At 42.6% G+C, this 20,738-nt stretch overlaps 1 protein-coding gene across 1 annotated transcript in view; it reads right to left on the reverse strand.

The window, feature by feature from the left end:
• Nucleotides 1-20,738, reverse strand: part of MGC86483.S (uncharacterized protein MGC86483 S homeolog) — a 56,215-nt gene that overhangs the window by 20,559 nt on the left and 14,918 nt on the right. Inside the window, exons 2-3 of the mRNA XM_018264904.2 lie at nucleotides 14,271-14,349; nucleotides 13,502-13,980 (exon numbers count right to left, since the gene is read on the reverse strand). Coding sequence (XP_018120393.1) covers nucleotides 13,502-13,980; nucleotides 14,271-14,349 — 558 coding nt within the window. The remainder of the gene's footprint in view (nucleotides 1-13,501; nucleotides 13,981-14,270; nucleotides 14,350-20,738) is intronic.

Consider the following 20,738-nt stretch of genomic DNA (forward strand, 5'->3'; position numbering starts at 1 on the left):
ATACCTATGCTGCCATAGTTTTATGGGATCTCTCTGTACAGACTATGAGCAAACGTAGGGGACTGTTCCTGCTGAATTGTGCTTAGTACAGAGGAATACCTATGCTGCCATAGCTTTATGTAGGGTTGCCACCTTTTTCTCATTTTGTTACCGGCTGGTGGGGTGAGGGAACAAAAAGGGGTGGGTGTGATGGCAAAAAGGGGCGGATCTATGATGTAAAAAGAGGCGGGACCACGGTGCAGAGCTGTGTGGTGCCAAAAAGGGGCGTGGCTATGATGTAAAAAGGGGCAGGCTGCGGCACGGAGCTGTGAAGACAAGACAAAAGCTAAGTTTTACAGGGGAATTTGGAGCGGGCCAAGGGGGTCTCTATAAGGGTATTACAAATTTACCGGCAGCTACATTGCCGGTAAATTTGTAATACCGACCCCGGCCTTGGCAGGTGTTTTACGGGCTAGGCCGGTAAAATACCGGCCAGGTGGCAACCCTAGTTTTATGGGATCTCTCTGTACAGACTATGAGCAAACTTAGGGGACTGTTCCTGCTGAATTGTGCTTAGTACAGGGGAATACCTATGCTGTCATAGTTTTATGGGATCTCTCTGTACAGACTATGAGCAAACTTAGGGGACTGTTCCTGCTGAATTGTGCTTAGTAGAGGGGAATTCCTATGCTGTCATAGTTTTATGGGATCTCTCTGTACAGACTATGAGCAAACTTAGGGGACTGTTCCTGCTGAATTGTGCTTAGTACAGGGGAATACCTATGCTGTCATAGTTTTATGGGATCTCTCTGTACAGACTATGAGCAAACTTAGGGGACTGTTCCTGCTGAATTGTGCTTAGTACAGGGGAATACCTATGCTGCCATAGTTTTATGGGATCTCTCTGTACAGACTACGGGCACTTACAGGGCTGCTGAAGATTTAATTCTCTCTGCAGAAAGTTAAGAGCAGACAGTGAGGGGTGGTTAGATAAATAAGCCTCAGGCAACTAACTGACCAGAACCAACTTGCTGCTCATACTCCCCCTGTTGCCCCCTCAGTTCAGCAGAATATAAAAACAAGCTTATATAGTAACATGGTACAACTTTATCACAAAACAGCAATTTATATATTAATATTAAAAATTAAATATAAAAATTTGCACAAAAAAAAAAAAGATATCCCATTGGCTGCCCATAGACTAGGGCGCTTCCTCGCTAAACTGCCACAAAGCATTTCTGGACTGGGTTGAAAACACCATCAGGAGTAACTGTCAGTCTGAACACGACCTATGACTGGTGCTGAATTAGAGTTGTTGTACAGAAGATTAAATTGCCTGATTCACAAATTAGACTTGCAATCCAGCAGAGACCTCCCGGAATAGTGATCTCCTTCCGACAGCTGCCAGAGCCTGATGTCTCGCTCTCTCCTGTATTCCAGGAACGTTCATACTGACCCGGCCTGACTGTCAGCAAGTCATTTCCTTCTAATGAGTGAGTTAGGTATAATAATAACTCCCCATATACTCACTGCACCTTTATGTATATGTCAACATGGCCCATATATTGTCCCCAATTCTTATTGGTCCAAAGGCTACATACTCTCCTGCCTGCGGAGCAATCAGTTCTAAGGAGCCTCGTCACTTGTAGGGGACCAAGTTGCCACAGCACAGGATCGAGGGCCCAGGATAAAAGAGACTTTGCCCATTAGAAGGTGCTGGGAGTTGATTGTCAAAGCCATGATGGCTGGCTATGAGGCTGTATTAATGAGCTGGAATATATTTATATCTAATATTTGCAGGACCAAATGTTTATCCTGATCCATTAAGCCATACCAGCCAATCAGATGGCTGATTTCATTATTCTAACTGCACTAAAGCAATAAAAAGGTAACAGCTGATTGGCTGGTTATTGGAATACAGTTATCATACCCTCCAATACTCTTGAATGTTAAGATGGGGACATTTAGAATCCTTTAGATTCGGCCGAATCCTTGTGCCTGGCCGTACCGAATCTGAATCCTTAAAATCATGTGATTTTTCGTCATAAAACAAGGAAGTAAAAAATTTTTTTAGCCGTGCTCTATTTTTCCCTCCCCCTCACTGATTTGCATATGCAAATTAGGGTTCGGATTCGGTTCGGAATCCAAAAAAGTGGATTCCCTATTTATCAAGGTCCGAATTTATCTCAATATTTTCTGCTACAAACTCCGATCACATGCGCTCGAGTCTTTTAAGCTTATTTATTAAATTTTGCCGAAAATTTGCTTTGCGGATTTTTTCATCCGATTTTCACCCAAAAACTTGAAAAACTTCGGGGTGTTTCACGAAACCCAGCACACATCAAAAAATCATTGGGACTTCTCCCATTGTCTGAGAGGCTGGATTTTCAGATTCTGACATTTCCATCCTCGGGGTTTAATAAATTCCGAAAAAATTCGTGAGTTTTGTATTCGGAGTTTAGTAAATAACCCCCTAAAAGTTAAGTTAAAGGTGAACAATCCCTTTAGTTTAAAGAGGAACAACCTGGAGGGAGGGCCCTCCAAATTTAGTACTGTGGGACCCCATCATGATTATGGTTGCGATTAAGAAATCAGATTTAAGAAATCTTGGGGTCCCCTTTCTTTCTCGCCGCACTGTTGATCTTAAAAGCCTTTGATTCTAATTCACGTTTGATTCTCTCATCAGATGACCGGCAACCGCCAAGCAGTTCTCCTTTGCCAAGTGCAGTTGGCAGCGACAGGTTAAATGCCTCAGCAGGGTGGGTGCCATGATAATAATTCTGGGCAGTGTCATTCTGTGGCTACTAAAGCAAATAAAGTTCTGTCTTGTATAAAAAAGGGCATTAACTCAAGGGATGAAAACATAATTATGTCTCTTTATAGGTCCCTGGTGAGGCCTCATCTGGAGTATGGGGGCAGTTTTGGACTCCAGTCCTTAAGAGGGATATAAATGAGCTGGAGAGAGTGCAGAGACTAAGTGCAACTAAACTGGTTAGAGGGGGGGAAGAGTTAAATTATGAGGGGAGACTGACAAGGTTGGGGTTGTTTTCTCTGGAAAAAAGGCGCTTGCGAGGGGACATGATTAGACTTTACAAGTACATTAGAGGACATTATAGACAAATAGCAGGGGACCTTTTTACCCATAAAGTGGATCACGTACCAGAGGCCTCCCCTTTAGACTAGAAGAAAAGAACTTTCATTTGAAGCAACGTAGAGGGTTCTTCACAGTCAGGACAGTGAGGTTGGGGAATGCACTGCCGGGTGATGTTGTGATGCTGATTCAGTTAATGACTATAAGAGGGACTTGGATGATTTTTTGGACAGACATAATATTAAAGGCTATTGTGATACTAAACTCTATAGTTAATATAGGTATGGGTATATAAAATTTTAATTAAAAGTAGGGAGGGGTGTGTGTATGGATGCTGGGTTTTCATTTGGAGGGGTTGAACTTGATGGACTTTGTCTTTTTTCAACCCAATTTAACTATGTAACTATGTAACTAACTAACTATGTAATAATCTGACACTGTCCCTCAACAGCCGTAAATTTCCAACACTTAAACGGGGGGAGCTAAGGTGGGCGACACTGTGAATAGAACTGTATAAAGGCTGCATGTGCTTTATGATTAGAACGTCTCTTAGATACAGATGAGCAGTGTCTGATACAAGCAGGGGCTGCTGTTTATAAACTACATAGGAAATATTCTCAAATGGAGGGCACGCTAATATAACATACATACAATATTATTAACTTATGGGTGCAAATAAAGCCCAAAGAAAGCCCCCATACAAGGCCAAACACAGAATTATGTTAGCAAAAAGGGCCTGCACTCCAAATAAGTAGATAGACCAAGTGGTATTTGAATAGTCATATATTTATATATTTAAAAAGGAATACATGCATAAGACAGGGCCAAAACATGCCAGAAAATATCGCAAAAATTCAAACGTACATACCACTCAAAATATGGTCAAACAGCAATATGATAAAGAAAGCGGATACACCTGCCCTGAGAGGAGAATCGCCCCGACGTTTCGGCTTTTAGCCTTTCTCAAGGGGAATTCCCTACAACAGACTCAATTCCAACATGGGGCATGGAAGAAATGTTTTAAAAATGAAATCATAAAAAAAATTGAGAAATAAAAGTAGGGATGCACCGAATCCACTTTTTTGGATTCGCCCGAACTCCCGAATCCTTCGTGAAAGATTTGGCCGAATACCGAACCGAATCCAGGTGAGAAGGGGATTTTTTACTTCCTTGTTTTCTGACAAAAAGTCACGCAATTTCCCTCCCACCCCTAATTTGCATATGCAAAGACGGGCAGAAGGATTCGGCCGAATCCGAATCCTGCTGAAAAAGGCCGAATCCTGGCCGCATCCCAAACCGAATCCTGGATTCGGTGCATCCCTAAATAAAAGCAAACTGTGTGCATCATGCTAAGTGTTTGTTTCATGGTGAATTTCCCTTTTTAAATGTAGTGCAACGTTCACTTGTAATGCACCGTCTAACCAGTATGTGGCACCGCGGACTTTCATAGGACAAAGGAAGGAAAGTACATTTTCCTGCCAAAGAAATGGTCTTGAATTAATGGAATAAAGCAATTGGCCCAGTGTAATACAAGGACAACGGCACTGGCATCTCTACACACAAAGCCTTTGCCCTAGTGAGTGACCCTGGTGGATATGAAAGCACATGCCTAACGTTGTGTCTTTCCCTTGTAACTGGGCTACACTTTTTTCAGTTCATTTGGTTTCAGATAGTTCACCGGAAATAAAGACGTTTTCCGATTACTTTCTAGATTCTACGTTTTTCTAATATTGAAGTGTAAAGTCTAATTTATTACATTTCTAAAACTGCTGTAGGAGGGGGGTCACCGACCCTCTAAACTGTTCTAAATTGATACATTTAGTTGATACATTTCTTATCTTTGCCCTTGCTGAGCAGAAACCCTGGGTTTCATTAAAGGGGATACCCACAAAAACATAACTTGAGCTTTCTGAAAAGTAAACATCATTTCAAGCAACTTTGCAATATACAGTACATTAATTAAAAAATATGCAGACTTTTCATGATTTTTAATTGTTTCTGGCAGTTCCCTAAGCCTAGCCCCCTGCTCTCCTGCTGATCTGTCTGACTACTTTGCTGATCTGTCTGACTACTTTGCTAAGCTGTCTGACTACTTTGCTGATCTGTATGACTACTTTGCTGAGCTGTCTGACTACTGTTACTTTGTATCAACAGCCATCTGTCCTCAGACTGCATCCTCCAAACCCCACAATTCCCTGCACATGTGATTTCAATAAGGAAAGGAACATCCCAGTGCAATGCATTGTGGGTTATGTAGTTCCTGCATGCTGTCTGTAAGCTGTGGAGAAGTTGTTACAATTTGTATCATCAGTGTTTAGAAGTGATCTGTGGGCAGACCCGATACCCGCAGGTCAGACGGACCTCTGGGTCTTTTCCAAATGGCGGCTTCCGGCTTCCGGATTGAGTTATTATAGATGCGCACCTCTAGCCCCCCCCCCCCCGTTTTGTGACGTCATCAGTGGGGCGGGTCTATAAGAGAGACCTGGAAGTCGGGTTTGGGTGGGTGCGGGTGGTGGGAGGTCGGGTTGCGTGTCGGGAAAAGCCCCACCCACACATCACTACCTCCTTCCCTGCCAGGATTTCAAATGATGCAGAAAGAGAAAAACTGTTAAACAGCTGGATTTCAGCATAGAAAATGCCATTTATATACTTTTTGAAGAAACAGGTTACTGTGATGAATATATAAGGGGTTTCTGTGTTATGTGGCCTCATCAAATTTTGGTTTGAAAGCCGGAGTTCCCCTTTAAAGGCAGCGGTTTCAATTAATACAATAGTTGCTAATACTCCACAAATACTGCTGAGAACTAAATGTTGCAAAACTGTAACAGTTTAGAGTCTGAACCTGAATTCCTGAGCTGTCAGACTGAAACACCAGAGACATTAAACTTTAAACTTCGATTTTGGAAAAAAACGGTAAAAAATAAAAAAATGGAAAGCAATTGAAAAAAGTCTTTGTTTCTGGAGAACAATCTGAAAACAACTCAAATGAAGAAGTGTTTGGAAGGTTATCAACCCTTTTCAATGCTTTGAGGAAAGCATAAAGTACTGGACCAAGGAGCTTACACCCCCAAGGCAAGGGAGGTAATCTGCACCCGCACATCAGGCTATGTTTAAGTGAATCCATAAAGGGCAGTATATGTGGGACATTGAGGCATTTTATGAAGGTATGTGGCACTTTTATTTATGGTTTGGGCAATAATCCATCTGTTAACCCCAATAAACATTTTCTGCAATTACCCCATTGTTTTTCCTTAACCCAGGTGCAACCCTGAACGTGAAACATATATATATATATATATATATTCCTGAACTTGCCTTTCTTCATGGCCCTTGGGGGCAAACCTTAAACATCAATTTTTTTTTTTAAAAAAAAATGTGTTAGTATACTACGGAAAAAAAACCACAAAGACAAATTAAACTTTGAAATCGCTAATTCTTTAATGCTCCTCTTCGAAAAAAGGCGATCCATCACTCGATTTCTCCTCCCTGCCTTCCTTATAGGAGATAGCCAGGGAGGAGAAATCAAGTACCGCACGATGGTTGTCGCCCTGTCGCCTTTTCTGAAGAGGAGCGGAAGCAGAGTTTCGGTAAGTTATTTCTTAATAAAGGCTTAGCGATTTCAAAGTTTAATGTTAACGAATTTAAAAAAAAAAAATTATGTTACTGGTCCTTTAAGGATGACCCTTATAATAAAATGTATAACATTTTAGAGCCCCCCTAAAATATGGGGATAAGACATTTTACATAAACATACACAGTAGAAACACCATTTTACGTTTTTCAGGGGACCAGAAAAAAATGGTGTAAAATCCAAGAAAATGTAAAATCAGGGAAACAAAACAAACATGTAAAATTAGGGAAAACATAAAATCAGGGGATGTAAAATGGGGGTTCTACTGTAGTGACACTGTGTATTGCTCCCCAACAGCCACAGCGTCTGCTTGCTCTATAGTTCAGCCCTGGACTGCGCCATAATTCATTACAGTAAATGTGTAAGAAATTCCATTGTTCTTTCCTTCCGTGGAAACTTTGTCCCACCCGGACTGATTAACCAAATCTGCCAATAATATCCTCAGTTTCTGGATAATTGGGACTTTGTTAGAAAAAAAAGAAAAAAAAAGCATCAGACAGGAAAGCAGCCGGTGACTTTGGTTTCACCTGGTAACCCAAGTCCAATTAGTGGCCCCACCACCCAAACTGTAAAAAAGCTGCTGAAATTTCACACCGGCCTAATGGAGTCTGAAACCAAGAACATGTGTTATTGCAGCCGCAGCGGTGATTAAATATTAACAGCAGTGTGAGGGGAAATCAAATTCAACTGCAAGAGGCTGAAAATGGTCTGATCCCTGGCAAAACCCAGAGTCCAAAAGGTACCGGGGTCCTGCCCATGTGCTCCACAAATCCTGGGGTCACTAAAGGCCAGGGTCGGACTGGGCTGGCAGGACAACGGGGGGAAAACCAAGTAGGTCCAGGCTCTTTTGAACTGCTCCTGCTCTCCCTCTTCTGTCGGAAAACAAACCAGCGCGGAGGAGGTGCAGGAGGTATCGGTGAGACATAGAATAGTTTGCAGCTCAGGGGTCCGAAGGATGGTGTGAGGGGCCCAGAGGCTGCAGGATCGTTGGGCCCCGGGTCCCCCAGTCTGACACTGCTTAAGGCCAAGAAATGAACATTTACTGAAACTGGACCCCCTGTTTAACCTGAGCCCCCCAGCAGTTACAGGAGCTACTTCCCCTTAGCTAGACCATGACTCGTGTTAGTTACTTTCAAATATATTTGTAGGAAGCAGGACAAATGCAGAGCAGTAGCTATGACTGCAAAGTGCTTTTATTTGGTGAAAAATTGCACCACAACATGTTTCGGGCTAGGCCCTTTATCAAGTGTGAGTTACTTGTTGGGGGAATATGAAACCACAGGAGGCTAGAGTTGTGGAAGAGAACAATGAAAACTTAGGTGAGGCAGAAACTGCAAGCGCAATTAATCTGGCGCAGTAAGTTCATGTTTAGTATACAAAATACAGCATTTCTAGCTTTATTCTCTTTTAGACTTTACTTGCCCTTTAATAGGCAGATGGGAGAAGGTCAGGCGTGTTTGCTGGTTAGGGAAGGGCTGCATTATGTAGCACATATCTATACACATGAGAATTCTAGGGAAGGATGTGGGTATTCGCACACACTTGCAGGCCCCGTTTTAGGATCTGGGCACCACTAGTTCATAAATCCGCTACTAGCGGCTCCCGCAGCCACAACTGCTCCTCTCCCCCACACACACATGAACAGGTTTCCACACGAGCACTGGGGACGTTTAAAGAGCTGTTACATTTTCTGCGGCATGTCACCCCTAAAATCATGCCTCCCTGGGACCAGACCTTTGTGCCCCTCCCACAAACTGTATCTGCAGAACCTGCAGCATAGCCTCAAGCTGTTGCAGAACTACAACTACACCCTGTGGCTGTCAGTGGGTGTAGGGGCTCTCGAGTCACCGGGGGGCAACAGTAATACAAAGAGATGCTTTTTGGGCAACCTTCTGACCCGTGAGTGCTCCAGCAGGGACATCGCAATTACCACTTAGGTGAATGGAGGGGCAGGTGACAGTTTCAACTAAACTCAGTATGGAGCATAAAGCCAGCAACTGACCCAAGGCTGAGAGGGAGCAGGAGTCACATCCAGGCCTAGGGCGGCAGGATTTTAGGGGGGCGGCATGCTGCCCAACCACACCCACATCAGTTCAAAAACACTGGGGATGCGCTGGACATAAAATAATTTTTTTAAAATTCCTGTGCACCAATCCCCATTGCTTCTGACAGGGGCGATGAACGGCAGTGGGCCAAAACAATATCAAACAACGAAACAATAGAACTCTCCTTTAAACTAACCTTGTTACAGTTAAATACCTTTACCTGACCACTGTACCCTAAAATGTCCCTGCTGAATTGTGCTTAGTACAGGGAATACCTATGCTGCCATAGTTTTATGGGATCTTTCTGTACAGACTATGAGGAAACTAAGGGGCTGTTCCTGCTGAATTGTGCTTAGTACAGGGGAATAGCTATGCTGCCATAGTTTTATGGTATCTCTCTGTACAGACTATGAGCAAACTTAATGGACTGTTCCTGCTGAATTGTGCTTAGTACAGGGAATACCTATGCTGCCATAGTTTTATGGGATCTCTCTGTACAGACTATGAGCAAACTTAGGGACTGTTCCTGCTGAATTGTGCTTAGTACAGGGAAATACCTATGCTGCCATAGTTTTATGGGATCTCTCTGTACAGACTATGAGCAAACTTAGGGGCCGTTCCTGCTGAATTGTGCTTAGTACAGGGGAATACCTATGCTGCCATAGTTTTATGGGATCTCTCTGTACAGACTATGAACAAACTTAGGGTCTGTTCCTGCTGAATTGTGTTAGAATCTAAAGTAGAACTGTGTATGATAGGTCTGAATTTCTGGAGTTTATGCTGATATGCTTAATGATATTTAATGCATGATTTTTCCCAGGCCTGCCAGGGACTATTCTATACAGACTCCAGTCTAAATCACAGACTAATCCAAAAAAAAAAGCCATTGAGATCAGGCAAACAGCCCGAGGGCACAGGCATAAGAAAGAGCGATTGAGCGGCGAATGAGAAATCAAATCCAAGATATAAACCTTTGTGTATTCAGCCAAGTGACACAGAGAGTCTGAAATTAGCAAATTAGAATTTAATTGGGGGAATGTGGTCTGAAAACCTGCAATGGGCCCTGGGCATAGAAGTGATTTGGGGCCACATTGTCTCTGGGAGAAACACTACATGAGAAGGAAACAAATACAGAGTTGCCTTGAGGGGTAGAAACTGGGCAGCTGCCATGTGTCCTGCCCTATTGAAGTTTATGAGAGCATCGAGGGGAGCACATAGGGCACCTCAAGTTTCTGGTCACCTCTATCACTTGTACATGAGCCCCCTAGTTTCTCTGTCCCTTTCACTGAGTTTCCTAGAACTGATGAGGCTCCAGGTAGGAGCCTAGAGAGGGTTGTGCTTAACAAATCCCAGCATCCCCCATTAACCAGGGCAGTTACTTATAGTAACCAATCAGTGATAAGCTTTTTAAAGGGCAAGTAAAGTCTAAAATAGAATAAGTCTAGAAATGCTGTATTTTGTATACTAAATATAAACATGAACTTACTGCACCACAAGCCTAATCAAACAAATAATTTATGCTTTCAAAGTTGGCCACATGGGGTCACCATCTTGTAACTTTGTTATACATCTTTGCAAGACCAAGACTGTGCACATGCTCAGTGTGGTCTGGGCTGCTTAGGGATCATCATAAACAGCACAAATCAAATAATATCTACAATAGAAGCAGATACAGCAAGATAATCAGAATATGCAGACTGCACTGGGTCCTGTGTTGTCATGTAATCTAATGTGGATTTTATAGTTTTTGTATTGTTTAATACAAACTTTCTCCAACTCTTCAGAACCAGTGGCTGCAGCAAAATAATCCTTCAATGAGAATCCCAGTTAACCTGTTTAAATCTGGCTCCACGATCTTTGTCCCTGCAGCTGGCGTTGAAAACAGTAAAGGGGATGTAAAGGCAAAAATAAAATCCAATACAAATCTCTACACAGTCGCCAACTGCTCTACAGGGAAACAAACAAAGCTGCTTGAGTTCTGCATGGCTGGGAAGTAAGGTGGGGGCTCCCCCTGCTGTTCATAAGTATGATTGTTTCCCTGCAGAGCAGTTAGGGACCGTCTGACAATTCCTATCCACAGCAGTAAAGGAAGGGGGAATTTCACTGCATACAATCAGGTTTCTTATAAAAACAGTACACGTTTTTTAATTAATGTATATTGGAGATAGGTTTCTTTTTCATTAAAGAAAGTAAAAATGGGATTTTATTTTTTTTACCTTTACATGCCCTTTAAAGCCTTCTGCAAGTAGAACAATGAAAGCAGCAATTTGATTGATTGCGATGGGTTACTGCCCCTGGGCAAATGTGCCCAGTGTTGATAAATGACACCCAATATGTGTATAGCACCCCCCACACACATTGCTGGGATTCTTGGAAAGAAAAGAACTGGGAAATGTTTATACAGCACCTCACTAGGAAACAAGTACAGAGGCACTACCTGGATCAGTCACATATTTCTATGGTGACTCTCCTCATTGCAGAGGGGGCTGGAGTTTAGGGGGGGGTCTGGGGCCCTATTATTTATATGAAATAGGATCCCCTGAATTATGGACCTTCAGCTGGGGCCGTATCAGTTTATGGTGCCACCAATTATTAAAAAGAGATTGTTCTATAATCCAGACCTGGATAATAAATGGTTCCTAATATGTTGGATGTGAAACTCTCGCACCATTCACTTGCAATTACATCTGTACAATCTGCTTTGTCTCTATTCTGCCAGATAAAATAGTCCCTTTGCCGCTGCCCCCCTCCCTCCCCTTTCCTCTCCTCGGTCCCTTCCAGTTCCAAAAATATCAACTCTTTCCTCTAATGACCTAAAACCCTTGGGAACGTTGGGAGTTTAGTTCCCAGACTCCGGGTCATTCACTTTAAAGGGGAACTAAACAAGAACACTTTCCCAACAGCAATGTATTTCCTTTACAACTGCCCTATCAAACAATAAGGGGCATTTATTAATGAACAGGGGTGAACTAAACAACCCACCCTATACATTTAACTCTTAGCAACTCTGCCTCCACTCCAACTGCCCCTATTTCCATTTCTTTACATTGGGTTTTGGGCTCCCTGGCACTGATTTCTGAGTAGAATTCTGTGCACGGGGGGGGGGGGGGGGCAGGTTGGTCCAGGTAAGTTACTGGTTTCCAGTGGCCATGCTGCGGCTCAGGATGATACAGAACGGATTCAATTCTGGCAAAGATAGGGACTGTCAAGCATGCTGTGCAGCTCTGCCTATAGAGACATGATACTAATGGTAACAATATGGCTGGGAAGGAGGTACAGGGTCCTATGTGTGGTGCTAAGATCAGAGGGTGAGAGTTTACATGTGGTATATTTTATAGAAATGACATATCATTTCTTGTATTTGCTGTCAGCTCCCCATCACCATGGTTCAGCAACTAGAGAATTGCAGGAAAAAATAGTTCATAATCCAAAAGATCCTTACATGGGAGGGGCAGGAATGAGCAGGCGGGGGTTAATAAAAACCTATAGTGGAACCTTATCCAGCCTGGGACTGATCTGCAGAACAGGTTGGGGGAACTTGGCTCTGTGAGAAAAACAGCAGGGCTCCCAAATCCTCCATTCTCTATTGTGCCCACAGGACCCTTCTTAATATCCCATAGCCCAGCACTTCCCACTATTACATTTACCCAGGAATGTATACACACATGTTGCTGTTAAACCCCCACACAAACACTACAACACACAGAGCCCAACACGTCTTAATTGGCAGGGTGCCCTCTGGGTCCTGGGTGCTCAGCCCTCTCCCTGACCGGGCCCGTCTGGTGGTGGGCTTTGCCAACTAAGTAGTATGGGGCTCTGTGTAGAAATAAATTTAGTATAGGGGATCAGACAAATCCTTCCCCTGTCTGTGACATCATCCAGCCCAGTTACAGGCTGGAGAGCCATCCGATTGACCCCAGTGCAGGAAGTTTATATCTGTTTCATTTGCAACTGTGTGTTTTATTTTTCCTAGTGGAACCCCCCTGAGGTGTGCTCCTCAGTGTTCCCAAGGTGGAGGCACTGTGCTGTAAATACCAGTTCCCAGTACACATATGCAAAAGGAACTCAGGGCCCCTGGATTGCCAATGGTTATTTGCTTTTTAAAGAGATAGTTCCCAAATTAGATTTACACTAGGTAGTAGAGAGTTGCACCCAATCTGCCCAGGCCACCCCCAATATGACCAACCCAACCCTGGCCCACTCAGGTGCCACCTATCCTTGCCTAAGTCCATCCCATTTGCAGGCTCATTATTCAGGATTGTCATCTTTTCCAACACTCCAATGTACTTAAGGTCCCTGCCGGGACTCCCACTTGTTCCCCTGCCCCTCATGGTGACCGTGCATGAACTACTGATAAACACGTGTATACTGTACATACATATCCCACTACTGATACACACACACAGCTCATGAACTGAAGGTCTAATATACTCATGACATCACCAAGTACCAGTAATAACTGATGACATCACTAACTACCATTTCTAAGCATATACAGTACAATCATAAATGGCTAATGGGTTTTAAATAGTGAATAAAGTTCAATGTGCTGGGGTGAGACTCTATGGGGGGAGTAGCATGACTGTATATTGGGGGGGGGGAATAGGGGCGTTGTTGCCACCTGAAGTTAACAGGGGCACCAAAAAGTCTCTTTTTTTTCAACTGGAAATTTGGCTCTCTAGAGATGCACCCCTCCTCCGACACAGGAAAGGTAAGCACTGGAGGGGCATCATAGGAGTGGCCTCAGGATCTTACCTGTTGCATCTTTTCCAAGTCCAGACTGGGTCGGCTCATCTTGTCTCCGTAGCCCTGTCTGTGCCTTTTGCAGGGCATCCCCTGGTCGAACCCAGAGCCCACGCTAGTGAATATTAGGGGGCGAGACGCCGGGATTCGGGCAAGCGGCTGCAGTCTTTTAGGAGGAGATTCATTGAACAGGACCGGACTGGAGGTGCCCCGCAGGGTGTCAACCTGATCCACAGGCCTAAAGGACATCCCAGACAGGTGCTTCACCTCCTCATCACTGGACGACGTGTTATCACTAAGGCAACTTAGTCTGCTGACCTGGGACCACTTGCGTTTCTCTGCGGCAAACTCCCTGCTGATCCGTTCCAGCTCTTCCTCAGAGCTATGGTGGTCCAGTCCCGGGAATAGCGCCCGCACTTTACAGCACTGGTTCTCCTGGTTCTGCAGCTGGTTCGTGGCCAATGGAGTCAGGATACAATTGCGTCTTCTCTCTGATGTGAAACACACAAACGGCGTAGTCAGGGCATTTGATCACAATAGATAATGTTTAAGCAGCAGGAGGGAGGTTTGGTGTAACATGGGGGTGTAGGGCTGAGTATGTGCCATAAAGGTTTTTTTTGACAAATATTCTGAATCCTGAATTGTTAGAAGGAATGTCTGGAATATAACAACCATCAAATATAACATCACATGAACCGTCACAGCCACTGCCCTTCTTGTCATTCCTTAAATTCCACAGAAGAGTTTCTTTACACATTGGCCAACAACCCTCACCCCTTACCTTTGTCAATCTGAGCAAGTTCCTGATTTTCACCTTCAGAATCGTCGCTGTCGTCCTCATCACTGGGGGGGTATGGGATCTAGGAAAACAAGGAGGTCTTACCATTTCTCATAGGATAAGCTCACCCCAAAATTAGGGCAAAAGTGTAATAAGGATTGCTACTATATCCCACAGTTACTATAGGCACCATCTCTCCCTACTATACCTGCTATCCCACAGTCACACTCCCTTCCCAGAGACTATTATCCCACTGTTACTATAGACACCGTCTCTCCCTACTATACCTGCTATCCCACAGTCACACTCCCTTCCCAGAGACTGGTATTCCACTGTTACTATAGGCACCATCTCTCCCTACTATACCTGTATCCCACAGTCACATTCCCTTCCCAGAGACTATTATCCCACTGTTACTATAGGCACCATCTCTCCCTACTATACCTGCTATCCCACAGTCACACTCCCTTCCCAGAGACTATTATCCACTGTTACTATAGACACCATCTCTCCCTACTATACCTGCTATCCCACAGTCACACTCCCTTCCCAGAGACTATTATCCACTGTTACTATAGGCACCATCTCTCCCTACTATACCTGCTATCCCACAGTCACACTCCCTTCCCAGAGACTATTATCCACTGTTACTATAGGCACCATCTCTCCCTACTATATCTGCTATCCCACAGTCACACTCCCTTCCCAGAGACTATTATCCACTGTTACTATAGGCACCATCTCTCCCTACTATACCTGCTATCTCACAGCCAAAGGCCATTCCCAGAGACTATTCGTAATTAATGATTATTAAGTGAACCACCACACACAGTAGTGCACTTGTGACTAAACACAACAGAGAGGAAACTATAGGCGTTAGTGACACATAAGCTCACCCAGTGCACAGTCCTTTCACTTACACCATGTTCCATAAAACATAATCAGTGACTAACACTGAAACTATAAGATTTACAGCTGAGAAACCAGCAGCGAGTGCATTTCTGCTCCATCCTGCATAGTCTGCAAAAACATGTAAGTACAGACTGGGTGCCGAGGGCCCCTGTTTACCTTGTACAGGAACTCAGAAAAGTTGGTTTTGCTGCTGGAATAGTAATACTGAAACATGACATTTTCCCACTCAACACAGAACCCACAAAGCAAAAACATGTACCATGGGGTTAGATTCAGCTGCTGATTAACTCCAACTACAGTTCTGCATACACACTAGATACAACACAAGATGAATACTAATCTTCCTAAATTAGTCTTTGCAGTCTTATGCAATTTCATGCTCCATTTATTGGTCATATACCTTTCTGACGTCTCTGGATGGTGTAGACCAGTGATCCCCAACCAGTAGCTCGTGAGTAACATGTTGCTCTCCAACCCCTTGTATGTTGCTCTCAGTGGTCTCAAAGCAGGAGCTTATTTTTGAATTCCAGGCTTGGAGACAAGTTTTGGTTGTATAAAAAACAGGTGCACTGCCAAACAGAGTCTCAATGTAGGTTGACAATCCACATAGAGGCTACCAAATATTCTTGGGCACCCCAAGAACATTTTTCATGCTTGTGTTGTTCTCCAAAGCCTTTTACTTCTGAATGTTGCTCACGGGTTCAAAAGGTTGTGGATCCCTGGTGTAGACAGTGGGAATAAATTGGCCTGGCACGAATTCCCAGTGAATTTCCGCGTTTCACCGCCGGCGAATAAATTTGCGAATCTCCTGCAAAATTTGCAGGTGAAATTTCGTCAGCATCAAAATTTTTTGTACGCGTGTCCGAAAAGTCTCTCGCGTCAAAATCGACGAGTGTCAACACTATTCAGACATCCATTGACTGTAACTCCACCACCAGCTTGGACACGGGAGTCAATTTCCGATTCTCAAAACTTTTTCGTGAAAATGTCCGATTTTCACAATTCTTTCGTGAAACTTTCCGATTTCACGATTTTTCTGCAAATTCTTCAATGTTTCGTGAATTTGGCGAATTTATTAGGTAATAGGGAGTGTGGGTTATTGCACAGGGCTACTGTTGGTTTTACTAAATTAACCCCCAGTATCCATTTAAAGGGGTTGTTCACCTTTAAATTTACTTTTAGTATGATGTAGGGAGGAATATTCACAATATTCACAATTGGTGTTTTTTTTATCATTTTTTATCATTTTTGTCTTATTTAGCTTTTTATTCAGCAGCTCTCTAGTTTGCCATTTCAGCATCTGGTTGCCAGGGTCATAATTAACACTAACAACCATGCGTTGATTTTAATAAGAGACTGGAATATAAATAGGAGAGGGTCTGAATAGAAAGATGATTAATAAAAAGTCACAATAACTATAAATGTGTAGCCTTACAGGGCATTTGTTTTTAGATGGGGTCAGTGACCCCCGTTTGAAAGCTGGAAAGAGTCAGAAAAAGAAGGCAAATCATTTAATAACTATGAAAAGAAAAAAATAAGGCCAATTGAAATTAGCTTTTCTATAACATACTAAAAGTTCATTTAAAATGTGAACCACCCCTTTGAAGGAGAAATAAAGCCTAACTAAAGAAGTAGCTAGAAATGTTGTACATTTTGTTGTTTCTGTACCAGCTCAAGGCAACCACAGCCCTTTAGCAGTAAAGATCTGTGTCTCCAAAGATGCCCCAGTAGCTCCTGATCTTCTTTTCTGCTGATTCACTGTACATGCTCTGTGCTGCTGTCACATACTGAGCTTAGGGAGCCACTCACAATATACAGTACACATAGAATAGAAATGTCACAATATAAGGCTGATTAGTAATTAATACACATAATTACTACATGGCAGCACAGAAACCAGTGCAATTAGCATCAGAATTTAATAATCAGCAAACCTGTAGCATCAGCTTATATTACAGGGGAAGCTCATTTTCTGCTGGATAATTAGTGACGAGCCCTAAGCTTAGCTTCTCAACAGCCAATCAGAGCCCACTGAGCATGTGAGTGTCACAGACACTTTCCAAGATGGTGACCCCCTGTGACAAGTTTGAAGTCCTGGATCATTGCTGCTATTGACAAGCTGAAACTTTAGCCTCGTGCAATAAGTTCACTATATAAAATATGCCATTTTTAGCCACATTCATTTTTAGGGTTTAGTTCTCCTTTAAGGAGACAATAGAGGTGCCAGGAGCTAGAGGGCTGGAAGCAGAATAATTACCATAAGACAGAACCTCTCTGCATTGGACTCTGTGCTGCAAATACTGACAGGTTCCCCCCGCAGGAGGACAAGCTAATGCAGCCCAGGAATGTTAGACAAGGCGCAGGCATTTTAAGACCTGTGAAGCTCAGGCTTTATTTGCTCGGCTGGATACAGTGACGTTTTCCAACATTACTTCCTGGAATAGATCTGCCCGGGCACCTGGAATGGCAGTTGAGAAAGCAGAGCACAGAAATACAGTTTTCGGTCTTGCCCACATGATGGATTAAAGGGAATCTCCACCCAAATAATAAAAACAATTTAATTTGTCTAGTGAAAGAGAACATAATTCTAAGCAAATTTCCTATATACAGAGATAAAAAGGTCATTTTTGGGGAGAGGGGTGGATTTTCCATTTTAAGGGGAAAATATAAGCAATTTATAGTAGGGGTTCAGTTTAATTTTCCCTGCCTTAAACTTATTAAAATTATTTTCCACCACCAGTAATCATGGGGTCCCAGTCAACAGGGCCATCTGCCAATTAATAGTCAACTGGTTCCCTGGGCAGTGGGTCCTATCAGAAAGTATAATGAGTCCCCAATTACAAATGTCCGACATGTATTGTCATGTCCCTGATCCAACCCAGCTACCTCCTATTAGGGATTCGGATCGGGATTTGGCCTTTTTCAGCAGGATTCAAAATCGCCAAAATCCTTCTGTCAGGCTAAACTGAATCCTAATTTGCATATGCAAAATAGGGGCGGGAAGGGAAATCACTTGACTTTTTGTCACAAAACAAGGAAGTAAAAAATGTTTTCCCCTTCCCACCCATAATTTACATTTGCATACATGCTTCGGTATTCGGCCGAATCTTTATTGAAGGATTCAGGGGCCTCTTGCCCCCATGCTGCCCCTACATTAAGTGCAGTGACATTGTTCAGCCATCTTTGGCTAAAGCATGTCAAGCCGTTAGCTCTTGGGAGATTCAGGGGAATTTTATTGTGACACTTGTGGGGGGCGATGATTGAGGTCAGTTATGGCGATGTTGTGCTGGTATAATACTCTTCTTCCCAGTTAATCAGGTACTGTTAATAGATTACTCATTATACCTGCAACAGTTTCCTGGAAATGAGAAAGTGATTCCATTCCGCTGCTTTAAAATTAGCCCACGCCAGGACTCTACTCATTCCAGTAATGAAACACTTGTGTGCCATGTGCTTTTGTGCCCACAGAGCTGGAGTCAGAAAATACAGGGCTCCAGACTGTGCCAGGTCTTTCCTACCCACAGTTCATCCTCAATGGGAGAGGGACTAGAGCCGCCAGGGCAGGTTTCCCAGTGCTTGGGTTGCTAAGGGTAATATAGGGAGATAAGAGTAAGAATATCATATACTGGGTAATATAGGGAGGTAAGAGTAAGAATAGAACATACCGGTAATATAGGGAGATAAGAGTAAGAATAGAACATACTGTGTAATATATGGAGATAAGAGTAAGAATATCATATACTGGGTAATATAGGGAGGTAAGAGTAAGAATAGAACATACTGGGTGATATAGGGAGATAAGAGTAAGAATAGAACATACCAGGTAATGTAGGGAGATAAGAGTAATAACATAATATATTGGGTAATATAGGGATATAAGAGTAAGAATAGAACATACCGTGTAATATAGGGAGGTAAGAGTAAGAATAGAACATACTGGGTGATATAGGGAGATAAGAGTAAGAATAGAACATACCAGGTAATGTAGGGAGATAAGAGTAATAACATAATATATTGGGTAATATAGGGATATAAGAGTAAGAATAGAACATACTGGGTAATATAGGGAGGTAAGAGTAAGAATAGAACATACTGGGTAATATAGGGAGGTAAGAGTAAGAATAGAACATACTGGGTAATATAGGGAGGTAAGAGTAAGAATAGAACATACTGGGTAATATAGGGAGGTAAGAGTAAGAATAGAACATACTGGGTGATATAGGGAGATAAGAGTAAGAATAGAACATACCAGGTAATATAGGGAGATAAGAGTAATAACATAATATATTGGGTAATATAGGGATATAAGAGTAAGAATAGAACATACTGGGTAATATAGGGAGTTAAGAGTAAGAATAGAACATACTGGGTAATATAGGGAGGTAAGAGTAAGAATAGAACATACTGGGTAATATAGGGAGATAAGAGTAAGAATAGAACATACTGGGTAATATAGGGAGGTAACAGTAAGAATATAATGTACCGGGTAATATAGGGAGATAAGAGTAAGAATAGAACATACATAAGAATTCACGCTGCATCACTCCGAAATGGTGAAAATCTGAATTTATTAGTACAAAAGATTAGGCAACGTTTCGGGCCCCTGCCTGTCTAGAAGGTTTGTTGTAGCAACTTGTCTATAATTAGTGATAGCTTTCTCATATATTCTCTGCACCTCACTGCAGTCTTAACATGTTGTATAGGTGTATCCTGATCTTCTACCAATCTCAGAAGCCCCCACAAGACCAGAGACACATAAAACACATAAAAACACACCCATTATTCTATAATTAAACTATACCAATTTACAAAGAAGTACCAAATCTTATGCTAATAGGCCTCCATCCACTGTATTGATTCTCCCATCTCACTTTAGCTCCAACCCATCACATCCCACATAAATAATTTGGTAGCATCAAATAAAGTTACCCTGTTTTGGATCAACACAATAAGAAACAAACAGAAAATGTACATGCCGTACTCATGATAGGGTTACACTGATCATTTCCATATAGTGTTGCATTGTGTTACCCTTCTGCTTATTAGCAATTCATTTCCTAGAAGTTATTTAAATTTTATTTTATTGGCAAAAGTGATAAAGAAATTCAGTAAGTGGAACTAATGGGCAGAGATAACCTGGGAGGCTGTTCTATAAGTCCAGTTACACAACCCAATGTTCTACATAAGCAAGATAAGTCTGGTGGTGCAGTGCAGTGAGTACATATTAGTGTAATTGCTACTATTACACTGCCTGTTGATTGGAGGAGATCAATCAATCAATACCAATGAGTGAGCGGTCAGTAACCCATGTGCTGGAATTTATCCTATGATAACCTTCCCTTCATAAAAATATTTAGTAAAATAAAACTGACATAGGGCACCAGGATAACATCACTAGGAACAACCAGGATTGCTGTGATTGGATAACCTCAGAGACCATAATAATAATCAGCCAGCTCTTATATTATTTGACATATTATTGGAGATTTCTGGTGGCATTACATGCTCAGGTCGTTACAGAAAGCATCTGCCTTATGGCAGTTATACTTACTATATACT

The sequence above is a fragment of the Xenopus laevis genome, chromosome 5S (assembly GCF_017654675.1).
Source record: "Xenopus laevis strain J_2021 chromosome 5S, Xenopus_laevis_v10.1, whole genome shotgun sequence".
Lineage (NCBI taxonomy): Eukaryota > Metazoa > Chordata > Amphibia > Anura > Pipidae > Xenopus > Xenopus laevis.